Source organism: Sminthopsis crassicaudata, chromosome 2 (genome assembly GCF_048593235.1).
Source record: "Sminthopsis crassicaudata isolate SCR6 chromosome 2, ASM4859323v1, whole genome shotgun sequence".
In the NCBI taxonomy this organism is placed as follows: domain Eukaryota; kingdom Metazoa; phylum Chordata; class Mammalia; order Dasyuromorphia; family Dasyuridae; genus Sminthopsis; species Sminthopsis crassicaudata.
Window position 1 is genome coordinate 329,322,352 of NC_133618.1, and position 18,750 is coordinate 329,341,101.

General features: G+C 33.3%; 1 protein-coding gene across 1 annotated transcript in view; it reads left to right on the forward strand.

Moving 5' to 3' along the window:
* Positions 1 to 252: 252 nt before the first annotated feature.
* The window catches only part of RHOJ (ras homolog family member J), a 138,401-nt gene continuing 119,903 nt past the window's right edge, over positions 253 to 18,750 (forward strand). The window contains exon 1 of the mRNA XM_074290316.1: positions 253 to 883. Coding sequence (XP_074146417.1) covers positions 709 to 883 — 175 coding nt within the window. The 5' untranslated portion in view covers positions 253 to 708. The remainder of the gene's footprint in view (positions 884 to 18,750) is intronic.

Genomic DNA, 18,750 nt, shown 5'->3' on the forward strand with positions numbered 1-18,750 from the left:
GTTTTCTACAAAGACCGCACTCCCCACTCTGTTTGTTCTCATGAGTTACTTTTCAGCCAGGAGAGTGAGCAGCCCCCTTCCAGCCATGGAAGAAAAAGGAAATGGCTCAACTTCTGGCTGCAGTGGGACCTCTAGTGTTGATTCTCTGTCCTGGCACAGCTTCTCTGAAGTACAAACACACACAGACTGCTCATTGTTTGGAGCACTTCACCAGCCCACTCATCCTAATATGGAATGCAGCAGGAAACCCATGATTTCCTGACACTTAGCAAGCTGGAGAAAGAAAGGAAAAACTCCACTTTAAAAAAATCCCGGCTTTCCTCCATGTTAGATGTGAAATGGAAAATGGGAAGGATTTAGAAGAAATCCCTGGTGTCTCCAGCCAAGTTGGAGAAAGGGAGGAAAGAGGGAAAGCTTCAGGTTGCTATCTTTTAAGATCACAGTAAACTCCCTCTAGGAAAATGAGAGTGCCTTGATTCAAACAGACAGGGAAAAGACAAGTTATTTTATTTTTCTTTCAAAGTGAACATTCTCTTTCTTAACCAGCATGGTAAAGTGAGAGGGCAAAGAGCAGCAACCTGGAAAATGTCAAATCTGAGCCAAGAGTACCCAGCTAAGTGAGGGTAAACACGGAACTTGGGCGCTCATTCGGGTTTTTCTTCATGCGCTCCTAGAAGAACTTGGAGAAAAGGAATAGTCCCAGTAAGAATGAACTGCAAAGAGGACCGAGAGCACAGTGGCTGCCCCAGCGAGGACGTAAAGAAACCACTAAAGTGTGTAGTGGTTGGAGATGGTGCAGTGGGGAAAACCTGCTTACTGATGAGTTACGCCAATGACGCCTTCCCAGAAGAGTACGTTCCTACAGTGTTTGACCACTATGCAGGTAAGCACAACGTCTTGTGACATGCGGAAAACACACGATTATCTCTGCTTAAATAATTGAAAAAGGGGGGGGGGGGGGAGAGGGGGTAAATCCTTTATTCAAACAAATGTATTTCAGCCACGATTCTGTAATTGTCTAACTGACGACATTAGGATTAATGAAGAGGAAGAAGAAGAGACAGACAAATTACCAAAGTAAAGTTCAAAGAGATCAGTCTTACTTCTTAGATTGTTATGAGATTGAGGACAGGAAGTAAGATCCTTTAGCCTGATAAACCGAGAAGAAGTAAATCAATTAATGTCACAATCCTTTTTTTTTTTTTTAATGGAAACAACTTTATAGTGAAGGGAGGATACCCTAAATTTTCATTTGGGTTCTTAGACTATAGCCATAAATTTGAAGGGTCATCTGTTTTTAAAATCCAACATCATTTTGGCAGCATTTCATACATGCACCACACACAAACGGGAAAAAAAAGGCTTTTATCCATCTGTTTCGTGGATGTTCATCCTGCAACTTTTTTTCAAGTGACATTATATATGTGTAAAACTTTGCAAACTTTAAATCACAATATAAATATTATTATTTATAATATATTCATTTAAATATTTGTCAATGAATGTTAAAAAAAAAATTTATGAACATTATCATGGAATGGACTCAAGTTTCCATCACAGCCATCAGCAATCCAAAACTTGTATTTTGCCATATGAATTGATGCATATTAAAATAAAAAGGGTTGTTACAGCTATCATCTAGCTACCATGTATCTTGAAACAAAAGAAATGATATTATTTTTATTAATAATCAGTTCATAGTACAAAAAGCACTGCTTTTCAAGTTAGACAAATTGAGTTCAAATTTTGCTCCTGCTCTTTATTACCAAAGTTCTTGGACAAGTGACTTTTACCTGTGGAATTTATTTTCTCCTTTCGAGCAATTGAACTAAATGTTCCCAAAGTCCCTTAAAAATCTCAATTTGGGGGCTGCTAGGTTGTGCAGTGGTAGATTACCAGCCCTGAAGTCAGAAGGACCTGAGTTCAGATTTGATCTCAGACACTTAACACTTCCTAGCTGTGTGACCCTGGGCAAGTCACTTAACCCCAATTGTCCAAGGCAAAAAAATAAATAAATAAATAATCTAAATCTTTAGGCCTATGATAAAAGCCTAGAATGTACAATAGGAAAAGCAAAGTAGATCAATTCAAAATTAATGAAAGATCTTTTGAAGCAGGAAACAACAGTACAAGAAAATAAAAGAATTACAAAAACACAGTCATTTGCAAGGCTGTTCATTAAAACAGCCTTGGATTTAGAACTTTATAGTCCTGGATTCAGATTTGGCCTCTGCCACTTACTTCCTGTGTGCTGGCAAGTTGTTCAATTTCTCTAGGTCTCCAATCTAGAATCTAAACCATAAACAGATTGAATTGGATCCTCTTTAAAGTTCCTTCTACATCTGAATCTGGAAGTGCTTGAGTTAAAAAAGTCATTCTTTTGATTGACTTCTGTTTTTTTCAGGATGTGCTCAAGTGTGGATGTGAACACTCCTTTGAATTAGATATGACTACAATATTATTTAAATTTTTACATTCAGATGCTTACTTTTCCTTATGATTTAGTATTCCATAATAGATCATAGGATCTAGGATTGAGAGCTTCAAGGAACCTTAGATCTTATTAGATGTTTCAAAGGCTGGTTATCAAAAAAACCTTCAATCCCTTAGAATACTACTTGTAAATAGTATTCTCATGATAACATCTTTTTGGAGATTTGAAATTCTGAAATAGGAAAAAAAAAATATCGATGTGCACCTTGGCTTGGAGACAACTTTAGCAAAAGGGAAATAGCCAACAGGAAACCTGAGTAATTGTTTGGTTTGCTCCATAACCAACTGAAGCCCTCTTTCCATAGGAAATAGCCTCTTTTCGAGAAATAAACAATCACCTAAGTCACCTCCTCCACCTCCATTTATGTGATTTATGGTCTGTATTATGCAGTAGATAAAAGCAATCCATTCCTCCCCAATCCCATCTCCTCAAAGCCACAGTGAAAATAACTGATCATTTCCCAATTGAAGTCTTGCTACATTTGCAAAAAAATAAAATAAAATAAAATAAGAACTATGTTCATGATTCCTCTAAATCCTTTCTGAAATCATAATTACTATATATGAGCACCCAAAAAAATATTTTAACAAGAATTACATAGAGAAAAGAATACGTATATCATCACTTTTACAACATAAGTAATTTTAACAAACTGAGTGCAAAAACTTTGGCATGTACTCATAGTCTACACCCCACTAAGTTGAGGCAAACTTCCTATTTGCTTCAAGAAGACCCAAAATGATTAGAATTTTTTTCAAAACTGAGGAAAGAAGCTCCAGTTATTTATAAAATTCATATCTAAATGGCAATCCACCACTTTAGTATTATGTGAGAGAAAGACAGAGGTAGAGAGATTTGAAAAAATAGAAATGGCTAAAGAAATATAAGATTATACATTATTAGAATAAATAATTCTATGGCTTATCTATAAAATCTATAATGATTCTAAGCTCTGCATCTGGAGTCAGGGAGATCTGAGTTCAAATCCAGTCTTATAATTACTAACTATGTGATCCTGGGCAAATCACTTCACCTCTATCTGCCATAGTTTCCATAGCTGTAAAATGGGAATAATAATAACTGTGAAAACAGAATAAAAATTTGAAATTTGAAAATTTTTTACAAACTATAAAGTGGTATATAAATTAATTAATAATATCATTGTGCATGCCATGGTTTGCTGATCTATCTACCTCCTAAAATGAAATCTAGAACTTAGACCAGCATCTTACAAATAGTTTTTGTTGTTATTTAATCACTTTTCAGTCATGTCCAAATATCCAAAGATAATGGAGTATTTTACCATTTCCTTCTCCAGCTCATTTTACAGATGAGGAAACTGAGGCAAACAGGATTAAGTGACTTCCCCAAGATAACACAACTAATAAGTTTCAGAGGTTGCATTTTAACTTGGAACTTCCTAACTCTAGCCCCAGCATTCTATCCATTGTTCCCCCTAAATACCCCCTTACATATCATAAATGCTTAATAAAGATATGTGTTTTCTTTAAAATGCATTAGCCTTTTAATCATACATATGGACAAATGGTGCTTACTGAAATAGAATGAGTTAAAAACTGATGTATAAATTACTTGATTTCAAATCCCATCTCTCACTATTTATATCACATTGGGCAAGTTATTTAACTTCCCTAGATGTTATTGACTTTGTCCATAAAATGAAAGCTTGGACTAGCTAGTCCTAAGATTCCTTTCAACTCTACATCTTTGATCTATGATGATGATGATTGGAAAGGAAATGCAGTGTTCGGTTGTAAAGAGAGTCTCATACTACCGAAAGCCCATTGGACGCTGCTTACAGTTTTAGCCTGTAAATTCCACAGCAGCAGGGGCTGATTTCATCTTTGAAACTCAGCTATACTCTCACATAATATTAACTTCACTTTAAATTGTAAAGCAAAATTCTAGGCAACATTTGGGAGGGTGGAAAGAAATATTGCAAAATCAGAAAACAACAGGGTATCACAATTCCAGAAGGATTTGGAACCTTTGCCCTAGGGATAAGATAATAATTCCATGAGTAATGTCATTAAAATGTCATCATCCCCTTTTTGCTAGAATGAAGATGTTTCTTCTACCACCACTAAGTCTGGAAAAGCATATGTGGCTATGAAATGGAAAACACTGAATGAAATAGGCATAAGGTAGAACATGCAAGTGTCAGTCTGTCAGTCATTAGAAAGATTTTACCAGTGGTTATCATTAAAACTGGAAATAGGTGAATAGAGAATCTCCAAATCAGATGTCTTTTTAAAAATAGATTTTGAAGAATGTTTTAGTTTTGGAACTATCTGCTGATAGTGAGAAATTTTCCCAATGCCTCTTCTCATTCTAAAGCCAAAATTACCCCTTCTCAGGAAAGCATTCTTATTTCCTGAGGAGACTCCAAATATAGGATTTCTGCTTTTTAATTGAACCAAACATGAAATGTTTTTTTTATTTGTTGTTTTTTTTTTTTTTTTTAATGTAAGGTGGGAGTGGTTCTGTGTATTTTGGTTCATTGAAAATTTTTAGTTCAGTGATAGGAAATCACTAAATAGGAGCCACCCTTCTAAATTCTATTAGCCCTCAGGCAAATTGAAAAATTGACTGAAAGGCCTACATGATAGTCAGAGAGCACCTAATCTTAAAGATTTTTCCAGCACTTCATAAACATTTGTTGAAATGAAAAAAAAAAAAAAAAAGATTTAATGTTGTATCATAGAGAATGTAAGTTACTAGAAGAAAATATAATTCCTTAAAAATTAACCAGAAGAGATAAAAAAAAAAAAAAAAACCAAGGGCAAGCATAGGATAAAATAAATTGATTCCCAACAAATCTGTTCTGTCATCATAGAGTAAGAGTCAAAATTTTAATTGAATAATAGACAAGAATTCTGCACAAATCATTAGAAAAATCACATAGATGTCAACTCTTTGGTGGACTACAGAAAGAGACAGACAGGCAAAAAAACAGAGAGAAATAAAAACAGAGAGAGAAGTTTTTTTGAGTCCTGTCTGTTGTCCTTTCTCACTCTCTATCTATAAGGTTTTACCCATCAAACAGTTCATATGTTGTATGAATTTATAATTCTAATGTCTCATAAAGTAATGATGAAGTTGGAAAGATGGTACAAAAATAATTTCAAAATCTTAGATTTTACTTTAAGAGGGGATAAAAGACAATATTACTTATTTCTACCCATTACTGGTGATACATCTGTATCCCTTGACTCCTCTGAATTATTTCTGAAGTGAAAAATCTATTATATAATGTATCTACACTGTGGATGAAAATAAATGGAGGCAATCTGAAGAATCCATGAGATTTCTACCAAGAACAAACTAATTTTATAGTCAAAACCTATTGGTCAAAGCACCAGACAATCTTGACTTTTAGATTTAGATTAAAAGAAATAACTTCTAGTTTCCTTTGAGGACCCCAACTCAGAATAATTTTCTTATCCCATTGGGTGTCAAACCAGAGCAGGGCTGAGAATGAAACTCTAAGTACAAATGGATTAATATGGAAATATGTTCTCCAAGTGTGATCTCTCCTTATACATCTCTGACTCCAATTCTCTATGCACTTCCAAGGGGAATGTAAGATGCTCATAATGAAGTTCAAAGCATTTTGTACTATTTTATCAAGGCTATATTTCTTTTCACATACTACCCTAGCTTTGAATTTCTCATTAAATATTTCACTATTAAAGGACCCTCATCAATTAATGTCAAGCGTGATACAAAAGTAATCTGGTTTCATTTTTTGTTTTAAATTTAATTTTTTTTTAGATTCTGTCAAGTGATCTAAGTTCTCACCAAAGTTCATGTGCCATTTACCTAAATAGCAATATTCATTGGTCTTCATTTTAGAATTGATTTTGCCTCAAAGGGTACTAGCATGGAGCTGTCTTCTCTCTTTAAACATCATGCACTTGAGATTCTCTGGCATGAGTTACCTAATTTGGAAACTTGTTGAGGCACATATCTGGCCAACTCAAACTCTCTCCATAATACAACACTACCATTATATTTTAGACATTTAAATCTAAAGATAGTAACAGATATCTGTAGTCCCTACTTTGGGGAAGGTTGAGGCTGGTAGATCACTTGAGTGTAGTTATCCTGAGTAATAATTAGGATGAAATCAAGTGGGTGTTTGGACTAAGTCCAGCCTTAAAATGGTGAGCCCCAGGGAGTAGATGGCCATCAGTCTGCCTAAAGACAAACAAACTAATTCAAGTTAGAAACAGAGCAAGTTATAGCCCATGAGTGACATGCATTTCCAGCCTGGGCAAGAGAGAACATGTGTTGTTATTTAATTTTTTTTTCAATTATGTCTGATTCTTTGTGACCCTATTTGGGGTTTTCTTGGCAAAGATACTGAAGTGGTTTGCCATTTCCTTCTCCAGGTCATTTTACAAATGAGGAAAGTGAGGCAAATAAGTTACATGACTTGCCTAGGACTACACAGTAAGTGTCTGAGGCTAGATTTAACTTAAGGAGATGAGTCTTCTTGACTCCAAACCTGACACTTTATTCACTGTGCCACCTAAAAGAGAGGAAGTCCTAGTCTCAAAAACAAAACAAAATAAAGTTTAAAATTAATTTACATTACCAGACATAGAAAGAGAATGGGGAAAAGACTTCAGTTCTTCATGCAGCTTTTGATCTCATATGTATGATTACTCTCTCCACCATACAAGTTGAAATCTAACTATACTTTCTTATCTGGTACCATTCTTGTTAATATTCTTCTCTAAAGTATCTACCTAATGTACTTGATGGTCATTTCTCTCAATTAATATTTTCTAGTGCTAAATTTTTTTTTGTCTAACTTTAACTTCCAACTTAATGTAAGCATCATGGTAGCCTTCATTCTACCTATCGAAGCATCATGAACAGAGATCAATACCTACAAGAAGGAAAAAAATTCATTGGTTAGGTGAAAACAACTAGCATTTGTGTAAGGAGTTTAGGTATTGGAGTGGATAAATCATTACATATGGAGTCAGAAGGAACAGCATTCAAATTCTGGTCTAGATACTTACTAGCTATGTGATAAAGTAATCACATTGCTGTTATCTGACTCAGTTTCTCTATCTTTAAAATGGGAATGTTAATATCACCTAACCCCTAGTGTTGCAATGAGAATCAAAGTAGATGATATTTGTAAAGTACTTTGCTATTATAAAAGTGCAAACTATTGTCATCATTTAAGGAATATTTCTATTAAAGTTTCACTTTTGATTTATCTGAATCTACTTATTATAGTCTTTTGTCAGCCAAACGTCCCCTAATAGTCTAATATTTTTATGATGATGGTTTGAACCATTTGCTTTTCATTTGCATCTAAAAACTGTGATTTTCTTTATTTTTTAGTGGAGGGGGAGAACCCCCTCTTCAATGAAATGCTATGGATTTCTTGAAAATACCGTGATTTTGGAAAAACTGATAATTTTCAGAAAAGGAAATATATAGTGCATCTGAGGCTTACTTTCTATAGTTGCTGGTTTTGTTGGACTCAAATAGTGGTGTATAGCAGTGGGCAGCAGTAAGAACCATATTGACAATTTCAGCCACATTGGATATCCAACCTCTTGTGAGAATAATTTCAAAGGGAAATGGACACTCAGGAAGCCAAACCACATTGTATTTGTGGTTGTACTGAAGAGTAATTCCTTTCATGTGAGAATATGGGGGGAAAAAAAAAGCAGATAGGAAGGCAGAAAAAATAGTTATCTATGACCAGAGTGGCACTTTACAGAGAATGTATAAAAAAAAAAAAAAAATTTCTCAAGGTATCTAGAGTTCATGAACTGCCCAGTGTTCTAGCTTTTAGCTTGGCAGCAAGCCAACTGCCATCATCATCTTCTAAGAAAATTTCTCCTATAAATCTGTCCATGGCTTGTCCCCATCTTTGCTGAATCCCTTTTGTATTAGTCCACCACAGCATTCTGTCTTGTGGTGTCTTGCTCCTTGTTATAGCTAACTACCTCTTTTAGAATGCTAACTCTTCTGTAGATTTAGTCTGGCAGTCAATGATGTATTCCCTTTCTCCTGGTTAAGTAACTAGAGTATTTCTCTTTCCCATTATTGAATGTTAATACCCCTTTCCTTGCTAATTATATGCTCTCTCAAATCTATTTCATACTTACCACTCCTAGTGCTTATTTCACCTCTTCATTTTATCTGTAACCTCTTCTTGTAAATAAATGCATCCCCTTTGTGAATTCTTCACATGTGAATTACTATTGAACTCCATAATCTCTTGCCAACCCCCAGAATTTGATGCCAGACCTCAAAAACATAATCTATACAATCAAATGCTAGCAAAATAGAGGATTTAAAATAAATGGAGGTTTATTTACAAAAATGTTCAAAACCCTGTTGCAATAATTAGCTAGCTCATCTTAAGCCTAGGACAATATAATGCAAAGTCTCATGTGAGACTTTACAAAGTTTATTTTACACAAGAATATATAAATACAACTATATCTCTGATCCCACCGTTTGGAAAATTTGTAATATTTAAGCAAAGATCTGATGCTTTTTAAATTACCTTTATACTTTATCTGCCTTCTTTGTTGTAAAAACAAGATTCAACTTTCCAGAAATATTTAGGCAATGATTATATTATAGTGTCTATAGATGTTAAGAAGAGAAATTGAGGAAAGAAGCAAGTCTTTTTCTCAATCCTTGAATAAATATGTAAAACTGCTGGTTGCAATCTGAGTTTTCTCTTTTTGTATGTCTATAAAACCAATGGTGTTCCTCAATATGTCTCTCTTCCTCGACACAGCTCAGTTCCACCATTTCTTTCTTTTTTTGCTTTTCATGTGCTGCCCATTCTTTCTAGCTCCAGAGAATGCCATTCTCTCACTCCTTTTGGACTCTAGTAATTGCTGAGATAGCTCTTTCTACAAGTTTTTTTAGGGTATCACCAAATCTCTTACATAATGGCTTTGATTGACTCAGTGATGAGTACAGATCCGGTCCACATTCAGTTCTGATTGAATTACTCAATCATAAAGTATTCTTACTTGTCAAAGATAATTATTTTTAAGTGGAATTGTGTAATACCTGAAGCCCCTACAAATTTTTACAAACTCAAGTTAGCAGAACATGAAATAGAGGTCATTAAATGAAATTAATTAAGCTAGAAAGCAACTATCAAAGGAAAAAAACTCATCATTCAAATGCATTACCTGAACTCTTTCATAAGTTTAAATAGAAATTAATGTCTATGCTATATCAATTGTTCTCAAAAAGTTTTTTGGGGGAGGAAGCCTATTCAGTTCCTTTTATAAGATAAATGTCTGAATCAAATGTCTGAACTAAGTTGAGATAAAGAAGATAAAGAGAACCGTAAGCCAATATGACTAATTAATATTGATTCAAAATTTGAAAATTGATCATAGTATAGCCAGATTCCAAAGCACAACAGCATAGATTTATGGAAATTGTAGTTCAATGGGACAAAATTGATTTTTCTCCAAATAAGGATTACCAATATTGTCCCTTTGGACTAAAATGCAGTCACTTTCTAGAGTCTAATTACACTAACAAAATACCTTATCAATATATCCCCAAACTATTCACTATATTTTGTTATTGTTCGACTCTTTGTGGTCCTATTTGGGGTTTTCTCGCAAAGATAGTGAAGTAGTTTAACATTTCCTTCTCCAGCTTCTTTATTATCTGTCAGATGAGAAAACTGAGGCAGACAGGCCTAAATGACTTGCCCAGGATCACGCACAGAAAGATGAGTCTACCTGGCTCCAGGCCTAGCATTCTATCTGTTGCTTCATTATTACCAGGTTATAGTTATATCAGAGATGGAAGGATGCTACAACACTGGTAATATAACTAACTAATTTAATCACATTAAAAACAAAAACACCTCAAATCACATAATTATATGACTAGATGCTAAAAATAAAATAAAATAAATTTTAATAAATAGATCAAACTATGCTTAAAAACTACAGAGTATAGATATAGAGAGACCAATGTAATATGATGAAAAAACATGACTCTATAACCAAAACTAATACTATGTACAATGAGGAAGCTTTCCAAATAAATATGGACTCTAAGTCTCATAGATTGGCCAGCATTAGGTCAAACCCCCAGTGGGTCTTGATTAACTCTGAGAAAACTGTTATTTCTGTTTTGTCCAGAAACCCTGAGGGTCTACTCTGGCCATTCTTTGCCTCAATTTCTACTTCAGGCAAAATGAGACCTGTAGAAGACCTTAGCTTAAAAATACCAATATCTCCCATTGTATCCAGGGTCATTCCAGTCATCTATCTTACCTATCTAGCCACTGATCTATATATTGCCACTGGTCCTGAAGGTTCTGGAGAGGAAAATGAAGCAGTAATTTTGTACACCCCTCCCTCCCAAAAATCCAATTCACTTGCATGTCATAGCATCACCTCCCCCGTATCATGGTCCTCTTCAAGAATGAAGGACAAATAACAACCAAATAAATATGGGAATAAAGCAAGAATCCCTTTCTCCCCACTGTTATTTGACACAATTCTAAAAATTCTAGCAATGGCTTTAAATCAAGATAAATAAGATTAAAATATTGACAAAGGATGGAAAAGTATTCCTATTTTCAAATGACATGATGGTTTACATTGAAATGAATGATAATGGGGGCAGCTAGGTGGCGCACTGGATAGAGCACCAGCCTGGAATTCAGGCCCGAGTTCAAACCTGGTCTCAGACACTAAACATTTCCTAGCTGTGTGACCCTGGGTAAGTCACTTAACCCCAGCCTCAGAAATATATAAATAAATAAAAGTTTAAAAAAAAAAAGAAAAGAAAAGAAAAAGAAATTAATGATAAGAAAAATAATTGAGAGAATAGATATAGATACTAGTCATATGGTTTCATTTTTTAAGGAACTCCCAGGGGAAGAAGATATTCCATCCAATAATGCCAGTCAGTCTCCTTCTCTGAGTCATATTGCAAAACTAGAAAAAGTTAAGGAATTTGTCCAAGGTCACACAGCCAGAATGGTAGGCAGGACTTGCGCCCTAATCTTCCTAGCTTGAAGCTAGTTCTCTTTTAATTATGTTGTGCTGGTTCTCTTAATATCTAACAGGTTCTGTAAAGTAGAAGGATACAAAATAACTATACAAAAATGTAAAGTAATAAGAACATCTAAGAAGACATAATAGAAAGGGAAATATTATTTGGAATAATTTCAAAATACATAAATTATCTGTGAGTCAATCTATAAAAACATATTTAAAACATAAATAAATTACAAATACTCCCCAGAATTAAAGAATGACTCGAATAACCATTGCTAATGTTTGGACCATATAAGTAGGGTAAAAAGTACCTAAATTATTTTACAGATTTGGAACTATACCCAAAAAGACTACTAAATGGATACCTGATCAGACATATTGAAATAATAACATTTATTTGGAAAGAACAAAAGTCTAAAATATCAAGGGAGATAATGAAAACAAAAGGAAAGAATGAACAAGAAATAACTGTTATAAAATTGTATTCATCAAAATTATTTAATCCTAGTTTTAAAAAAAAATAGAAACAATTAGAGAATTAAGAGAATTAGAGAATCAAGATGAAAAACAAACTCAATAAACCTGTATTTGATAAAGAAAGAAATCTCAATGCAAGCTTATATCAGTGAGAACAGGTTTATTACACAGATGAATTCTGTTATTACTTGACCTGAAATACCTGAATGTAAAGTACACAAAATCAAAGTCGAACAATACTTGTTTAGCAAAGTACCATTCTATTTGTCAATCTCATCCACTTTGGCAGATACTACATAAGAAACCAGTTTTCCAAATATCTGAAATTCTTTTTTACTTTGTTTTATTGATGTGTTTTGTTTTTCTATTAGAAACATTGCAAATTTCCCAACTCTAAAAGGATTATTATGCAAAAAAGTAAAACAATCAGCAAAATTAACAACAGTAATCTTATCTTTTGGCATCTGTAGCATTATCCCTAGCTCTGTTTTTAATTGTTTTATTACCAAAAATCTCTCTTCCACCTCCAACTCCATTGAGGGAGGAAAAAAGGAAGGGGGAATAGATATAGTAAAGCAAATTTTTTTTTCCCTCATTGTCCATATACAAAAATATGTTTCTCAATCTACCACCTCTCTGTCAGAAGATGAATATTTCCTCACTAGTACTCTGAAATCATAGGTGATCATTATATTGATCATAGTTTTTGCAGCTTTCAAATTTTTTGTCTTTGTTGTTATCGTATGAGATATATCACACCTTATTCAACCATTCCTCAACTTAGGAACATTTCTTTAGTTTCCAGCATAAACCATTAAAAAGACTTATATAAATATTGTTCTACATATAGGATCTTTTCTTATTTCTTTTTCTTGGGGGTGGGAGGGTTGAGATAGATCTAACAGTAGTATGCATGTTAGTAACTTTCTGAATGAAATTCTAATTGCTTTCTAGAGCAGCAGTACCCATTCATAAGTCTATCAACAGTGTATCAGCATACCTATTTTTCCATAGACCCTCCAACATTTGTCATTTTCCATCTTTGCCAATCTAATAAGCATGAAGTAGAATTTTAGAATCACATTTGTTCACATTTTTCTACATAGTACTAATTTGGGGCATTCTTATGTAAATCTTGGTGGTCCCAAATATCTTATACAACCTATAGTTATTTTAAATGAAATATATTTCTATCTCTTCCTGCTGGACTTCACTAATAAAGGGAAAAGGTAGGCATGAGGATAAGACTAGTTGTGGAAGAAAAGCAATTTAACAAGAAAATCAGGAATAAAACAAAATATAATGCATATTTCTATTAAAGGGGGGAGAGAACAAGCATTTATTAAGTATCTATTATATGCCAATTATAATGCTAAGCTAAGAAATAAAGAGACCTTTCCTCTCTTTATTTCTTATCTTAGCATTATACCTGGCATATAGTATATATACCAGTATATCTCTGAAACCAAGAGTTATTTTATGTGTAACAAATAAACTAGAATAAAATCAGAGATGAAACCAGAATGCCCATTATCATCACTTCTATTTGACATAGTACTTGAAATGTTCACTATCTCAATAAGACAAAGGAAAAAAATTGAGGAAGTAAACATAGCTAAAGAAGTAGCAAAGTTGTTGGTTTATCTAAGATATGATGACTTATACAAAATTTTACAATTTTCAAAAATTACATTTGTGTAATTATCATTTCTATTGTTTCTAATTCTTAAAAATTCAAATATCCTTTTGATACTTGAAATGGATAGTTAGCATTTAGAACATACGTTATTTTTTTTATTATTATAGCTTTTTATTTACAAGATATATGCATGAGTAATTTTTCAGCTTTGACCCTTGTAAAATCTTCTGTTCCAACTTTTCCCCTACCTTCTCCTTTCCCTTCCTGGCAAGTAGACCAATACATGTTAAATATGTTAAAATATTTGTTAAATACAATATATGTACACATATTCATAGTTATTTTGCTGCACAAGAAGAGTCGGACTTTGAAATAAGTAAAATTAACCTGAGAAGTAAATCAAAATAGCAGGCATAGAAAAATAGAGGTATTGGAAATGCTATGTAGTGGTTCACACTCATTTCCCATAGATCTTTCATTGGGAGTAGCTGGTTCAATTCATTATTGAACAAATGGAACTGATTTAGTTCATCTCATTGATGAAAAAAGCCACATCCATCAGAATTGATCCTCATATAGTACTGTTGTTGAAATTTACAATGATCTCCTGGCCCTGCTCATTTCACTTAGCATCAGTTCATGCAAGTCTCTCCAGGCCTTTCTGAAATCTTCCTGCTGGTCATTTCTTACAGAACAATAATATTCCGTAACATTCATATACCACAATTTATTCAGCCATTCTCCAATTGATGGGCATCCATTCAATTTCCAGTTTCTAGCCACTACAAAAAGGTCTGCCACAAACATTTTTGCATATACAGGTCCCTTTCCCTTCTTTAAGATCTCTTTGGAATATAAGCCCAGTAGTAATGTTACTGGATCAAAGGGTATACACAGTTTGATAACTTTTTGAGCATAGTTCCAAATTGCTCTCCAGAATGGCTGTATGTATTCACAATTCCCCCAACAATGTATCAGTGTCCCAATTTTCCCATGTCTCCTCCAACATTCAGCATTATCTTTTCCTGTCATCCTAGCCAATCTAAGAGGTGTGTAGTGGTATCTCAGAGTTGTCTTAATTTGCATTTGCAATGGCTAGAAATAGTTTCAATTTCTTTGTCTGAGAATTGTCTGTTCATATCCTTTGACCATTTTTCAATTGGAGAATGGCTTGATTTCTTATAAATTAGAGTCAATTCGCTATATATTTTGAAAATGAGGCCTTTATCAGAACCTTTGACTTTAAAAATGTTTTCCCAGTCTGCATTGGTTTTGTACAAAAGCTTTTTAATTTGATATAATCAAAATTTTCTATTTTGTGATCAATAATGATCTCTAGTTCTTTTTTTGGTCACAAATTCCTTCTTCCTCCACAGGTCTGAGAGGTAAACTATCCTATGCTCTTCTAATTTATTTATAATATCATTCTTTATGCCTAGATCATGAACCCATTTTGACCTTATCTTAGTGTATGGTGTTAAGTGTGGGTCAATGCCTAATTTCTGCCATACTCATTTCCAATTTTCCCAGCAGTTTTTGTCAAATAGTGAATTCTTATACCAAAAGCTAGGATATTTGGGTTTGTCAAACACTAGAGTATTAAAGTTATTGACTATTTTTTCCTGTTAACCTAACCTATTCTACTGATCAACTAGTCTATTTCTTAGCCAATATCAAATGGTTTTGGTCACTGCTGCTTTATAATATAGTTTTAGATCAGGTACAGCTAGGCCACCTTCATTTGATTTTTTTTTTCATTAGTTCCCTTGAAAATCTTGACCTTTTGTTTTTCCATATGAATTTTGTTGTTATTTTTTCTAGGTCATTAAAATAGTTTTTTGGGAGTTTGGTATAGCACTAAATAAATAGGTTAGTTTAGGTAGTATTGTCATCTTTATTATATTCACTCAACCTATCCAAGAGCACTTAATATTTTTCCAATTGTTTAGATCTGACTTTATTTGTGTAGAAAGTGTTTTGTAGTTTTGCTCATATAGTTTCTGACTTTCCCTTGGCAGATATACTTTAACTTTATTAAATATAGTTCATGAAAAAGTTCTCTTTGCAAAGTTGTCTGATGATGTGGAGGCAGATCATTAAATACTTTTATCTTATTATGCTGGGGGGGGGGGGGTTGCCAAAATATTCAAAAGATGTTTAAGTTCTAAGAATTGCCAGTTGTCTTTGTGATGATAATAGAAGAAAAACAAATGCATTTTATATCAATAATTTTTCTTACTGAATTTTTTTTTATATTTTGGAGATATTTTTGAAAAACTCTAAGTTCTCAAATGCATTCTTTGATCCAAAAAGATAAAATGACCACATTTCTAAAAAAAGTTTGAGCTAGAGATAATTATTCTCTATGCTTCCCAATCTTTTAAAAAAACTGTCCAACAAATGAAATAAAATGATGATTTTAATCACTGAATCATACATTATTAATTAGTTATAACTAAGCTATTATCAATTATTAATTATCAAAAGGGGGGTTGCTGTAATTGTTATAAAGACAATAGATCCCAATTAATTAATAATTAAAAATAATTATGAGTAGTAATATCATCAGAGATACCCCATAATAAGGAAATGTAGTAAAAAAAAAAGACCACTTATTGAATTAATAATAATACTTTATTATAGTTTCTTCATATTATCAACTTGAAAACTAAATAATTTTATCAGTAAACAAATATTTATGCAAATTAATATTGCCTATTCTATATTTAAGATTTCTGATGCTAAAATTACAAAACACTTGCCACAAAAATAAAGTCAGATTTAAAAAATTGGAAAGACATTCAGTGCTCTTGTATAGGCCAAGTGAATATAATTAAGATGACAATACTCCCTAAATTAATCTATTTATTTAGTGCTATACCAATCAGACTCCCAAGAAACTATTTTAATAACCTAGAAAAAATAACAACAGAATTCATATGGAACAACAAAAGGTCGAGAATTTCAAGGGAAGTAATGAAAAAAAAAATTAAGTGAAGGTGGTCTAGCTGTATCTGATCTAGAACTGTATTATAAAACAGCAGTCACCAAAACCATTTGGTATTGGCTAAGAAATAGACTAGTTGATCAGTGGCATAGGTTAGGTTCACAGGGCAAGATAGTGAATAAAAATAGCAATCTAGTGTTTGACAAACCCAAAGGTCCCAACTTTTGGGATAAGAATTCATTATTTGACAAAAACTGCTGGGAAAAGTGGAAATTAGTATGGCAGAAACTAGGCATGGACCCACATTTAACACCACATACTAAGATAACATCAAAATGGGTCCAAGATTTAGGCATAAAGAACAAAATCATAAATAAATTGGAGGAACATGGGATAGTTTACCTCTCAGACTTGTGGAGGAGGAAGGAGTTTGTGTCCAAGGGAGAACTAGAGACCATTATTGATCACAAAATAGAAAATTTTGATTACATCAAATTAAAAAGTTTCTGCACAAACAAAACTAATGCAAACAAGATTAGAAGGGAAGTAACAAATTGGGAAAACATTTTTACAGTTAAAGGTTCTGATAAAGGCCTCATCTCCAAAATATACAGAGAATTGACTTCAATTTATAAGAAATCAAGCCATTCTCCAATTGATAAATGGTCAAAGGATATGAACAGACAATTCTCAGATGATGAAATTAAAACTATTTCCACTCATATGAAAGAGTGTTCCAAATCACTATTGATCAGAGAAATGCAAATTAAGACAACTCTGAGATACCACTACACACCTGTCAGATTAGCTAAGATGACAGGAACAAATAATGATGAATGTTGGAGGGGCTGTGGGAAAACTGGGACACTGATGCAGTGTTGGTGGAGTTGTGAAAGAATCCAACCATTCTGGAGAGCAATTTGGAACTTTGACCCAGCCATACTACTATTGGGCTTATATCCCAAGGAAATACTAAAGAAGGGAAAGGGTCCTGTATGTGCCAAAATGTTTGTGGCAGCCCTTTTCATAGTGGCTAGAAGCTGGAAGATGAATGGATGTCCATCAATTGGAGAATGGTTGGGTAAATTATGGTATATGAATGTTATGGAATATTATTGTTCTTAAAGAAATGACCAACAGGAGAAATACAGAGAGGCTTGGAGAGACTTGCATCAACTGATGCTAAGTGAAACGAGCAGAACCAGAAGATCACTATACACTTCAACAATGATACTGTATGAGGATGTATTCTGATGGAAGTGGATATCTTCAACATAGAGAAGAGCTAATCCAATTCCAATTGATCAATGATGGACAGAATCAGCTACATCCAGAAAAGGAACACTGGGAAATGAGTGTAAACTGTTATTTTTACCTTCTGAATCCAATTCTTCCTGTGTAACAAGAAATTCGATTCTACACACATATATTGTATCTAGAATATATTGTAATATATTTAACATGTATAAGACTGCCTGCCATCTGGGGAGGGGGTTGGGGGAGGAAGGGAAAAAATCTGAACAGAAGTAAGTGCAAGGGATAATGTTGTAAAAAATTACCCATGAATATGTACTGTCAAAAAAAAGCTATAATTATAAAATAAAATAAAAAGTAAAAAAAAAAAAAAAAAAAAGCATTCTTTGGTTTCTGCCACACTGCCTCTTGACTCCAGAATGACTAAGACTACTGTGAGTGAAGTCATCAATGAGAATGCCACAGAATGACCAGACATGGAAGGATTTTATTTTGCATCATCTGAGAGAACTCTTCTCAAGAAATAAAGTCATAGCTCTATTTGAGTACTAAATTATTTAAAGATGAGCCTGACCTAGTTATTTATAGCAGATCCAATATGAAATGAATGCTTCTCTTTCTAATTCAGTAGTTGAATGTCCATACCTATGTGAAAATAATAAAATGGCTTTTTTTTCAAGAAAAAAAAAGATTTCTGATGCTATAAAAACTAAAACAACTTCATTATTTAAATAAATATGAGATAAAAAATTATTTTCATAACTTATATAAGATGTATTGGGGCTATAACCTTGTTTAAGGTGAAATATTGATACATGGACTTTGGAAGACATTGCCTTTGCATGGGTAAAATTGACAGAGAAAATTGTGAATGTGATTCACTAAG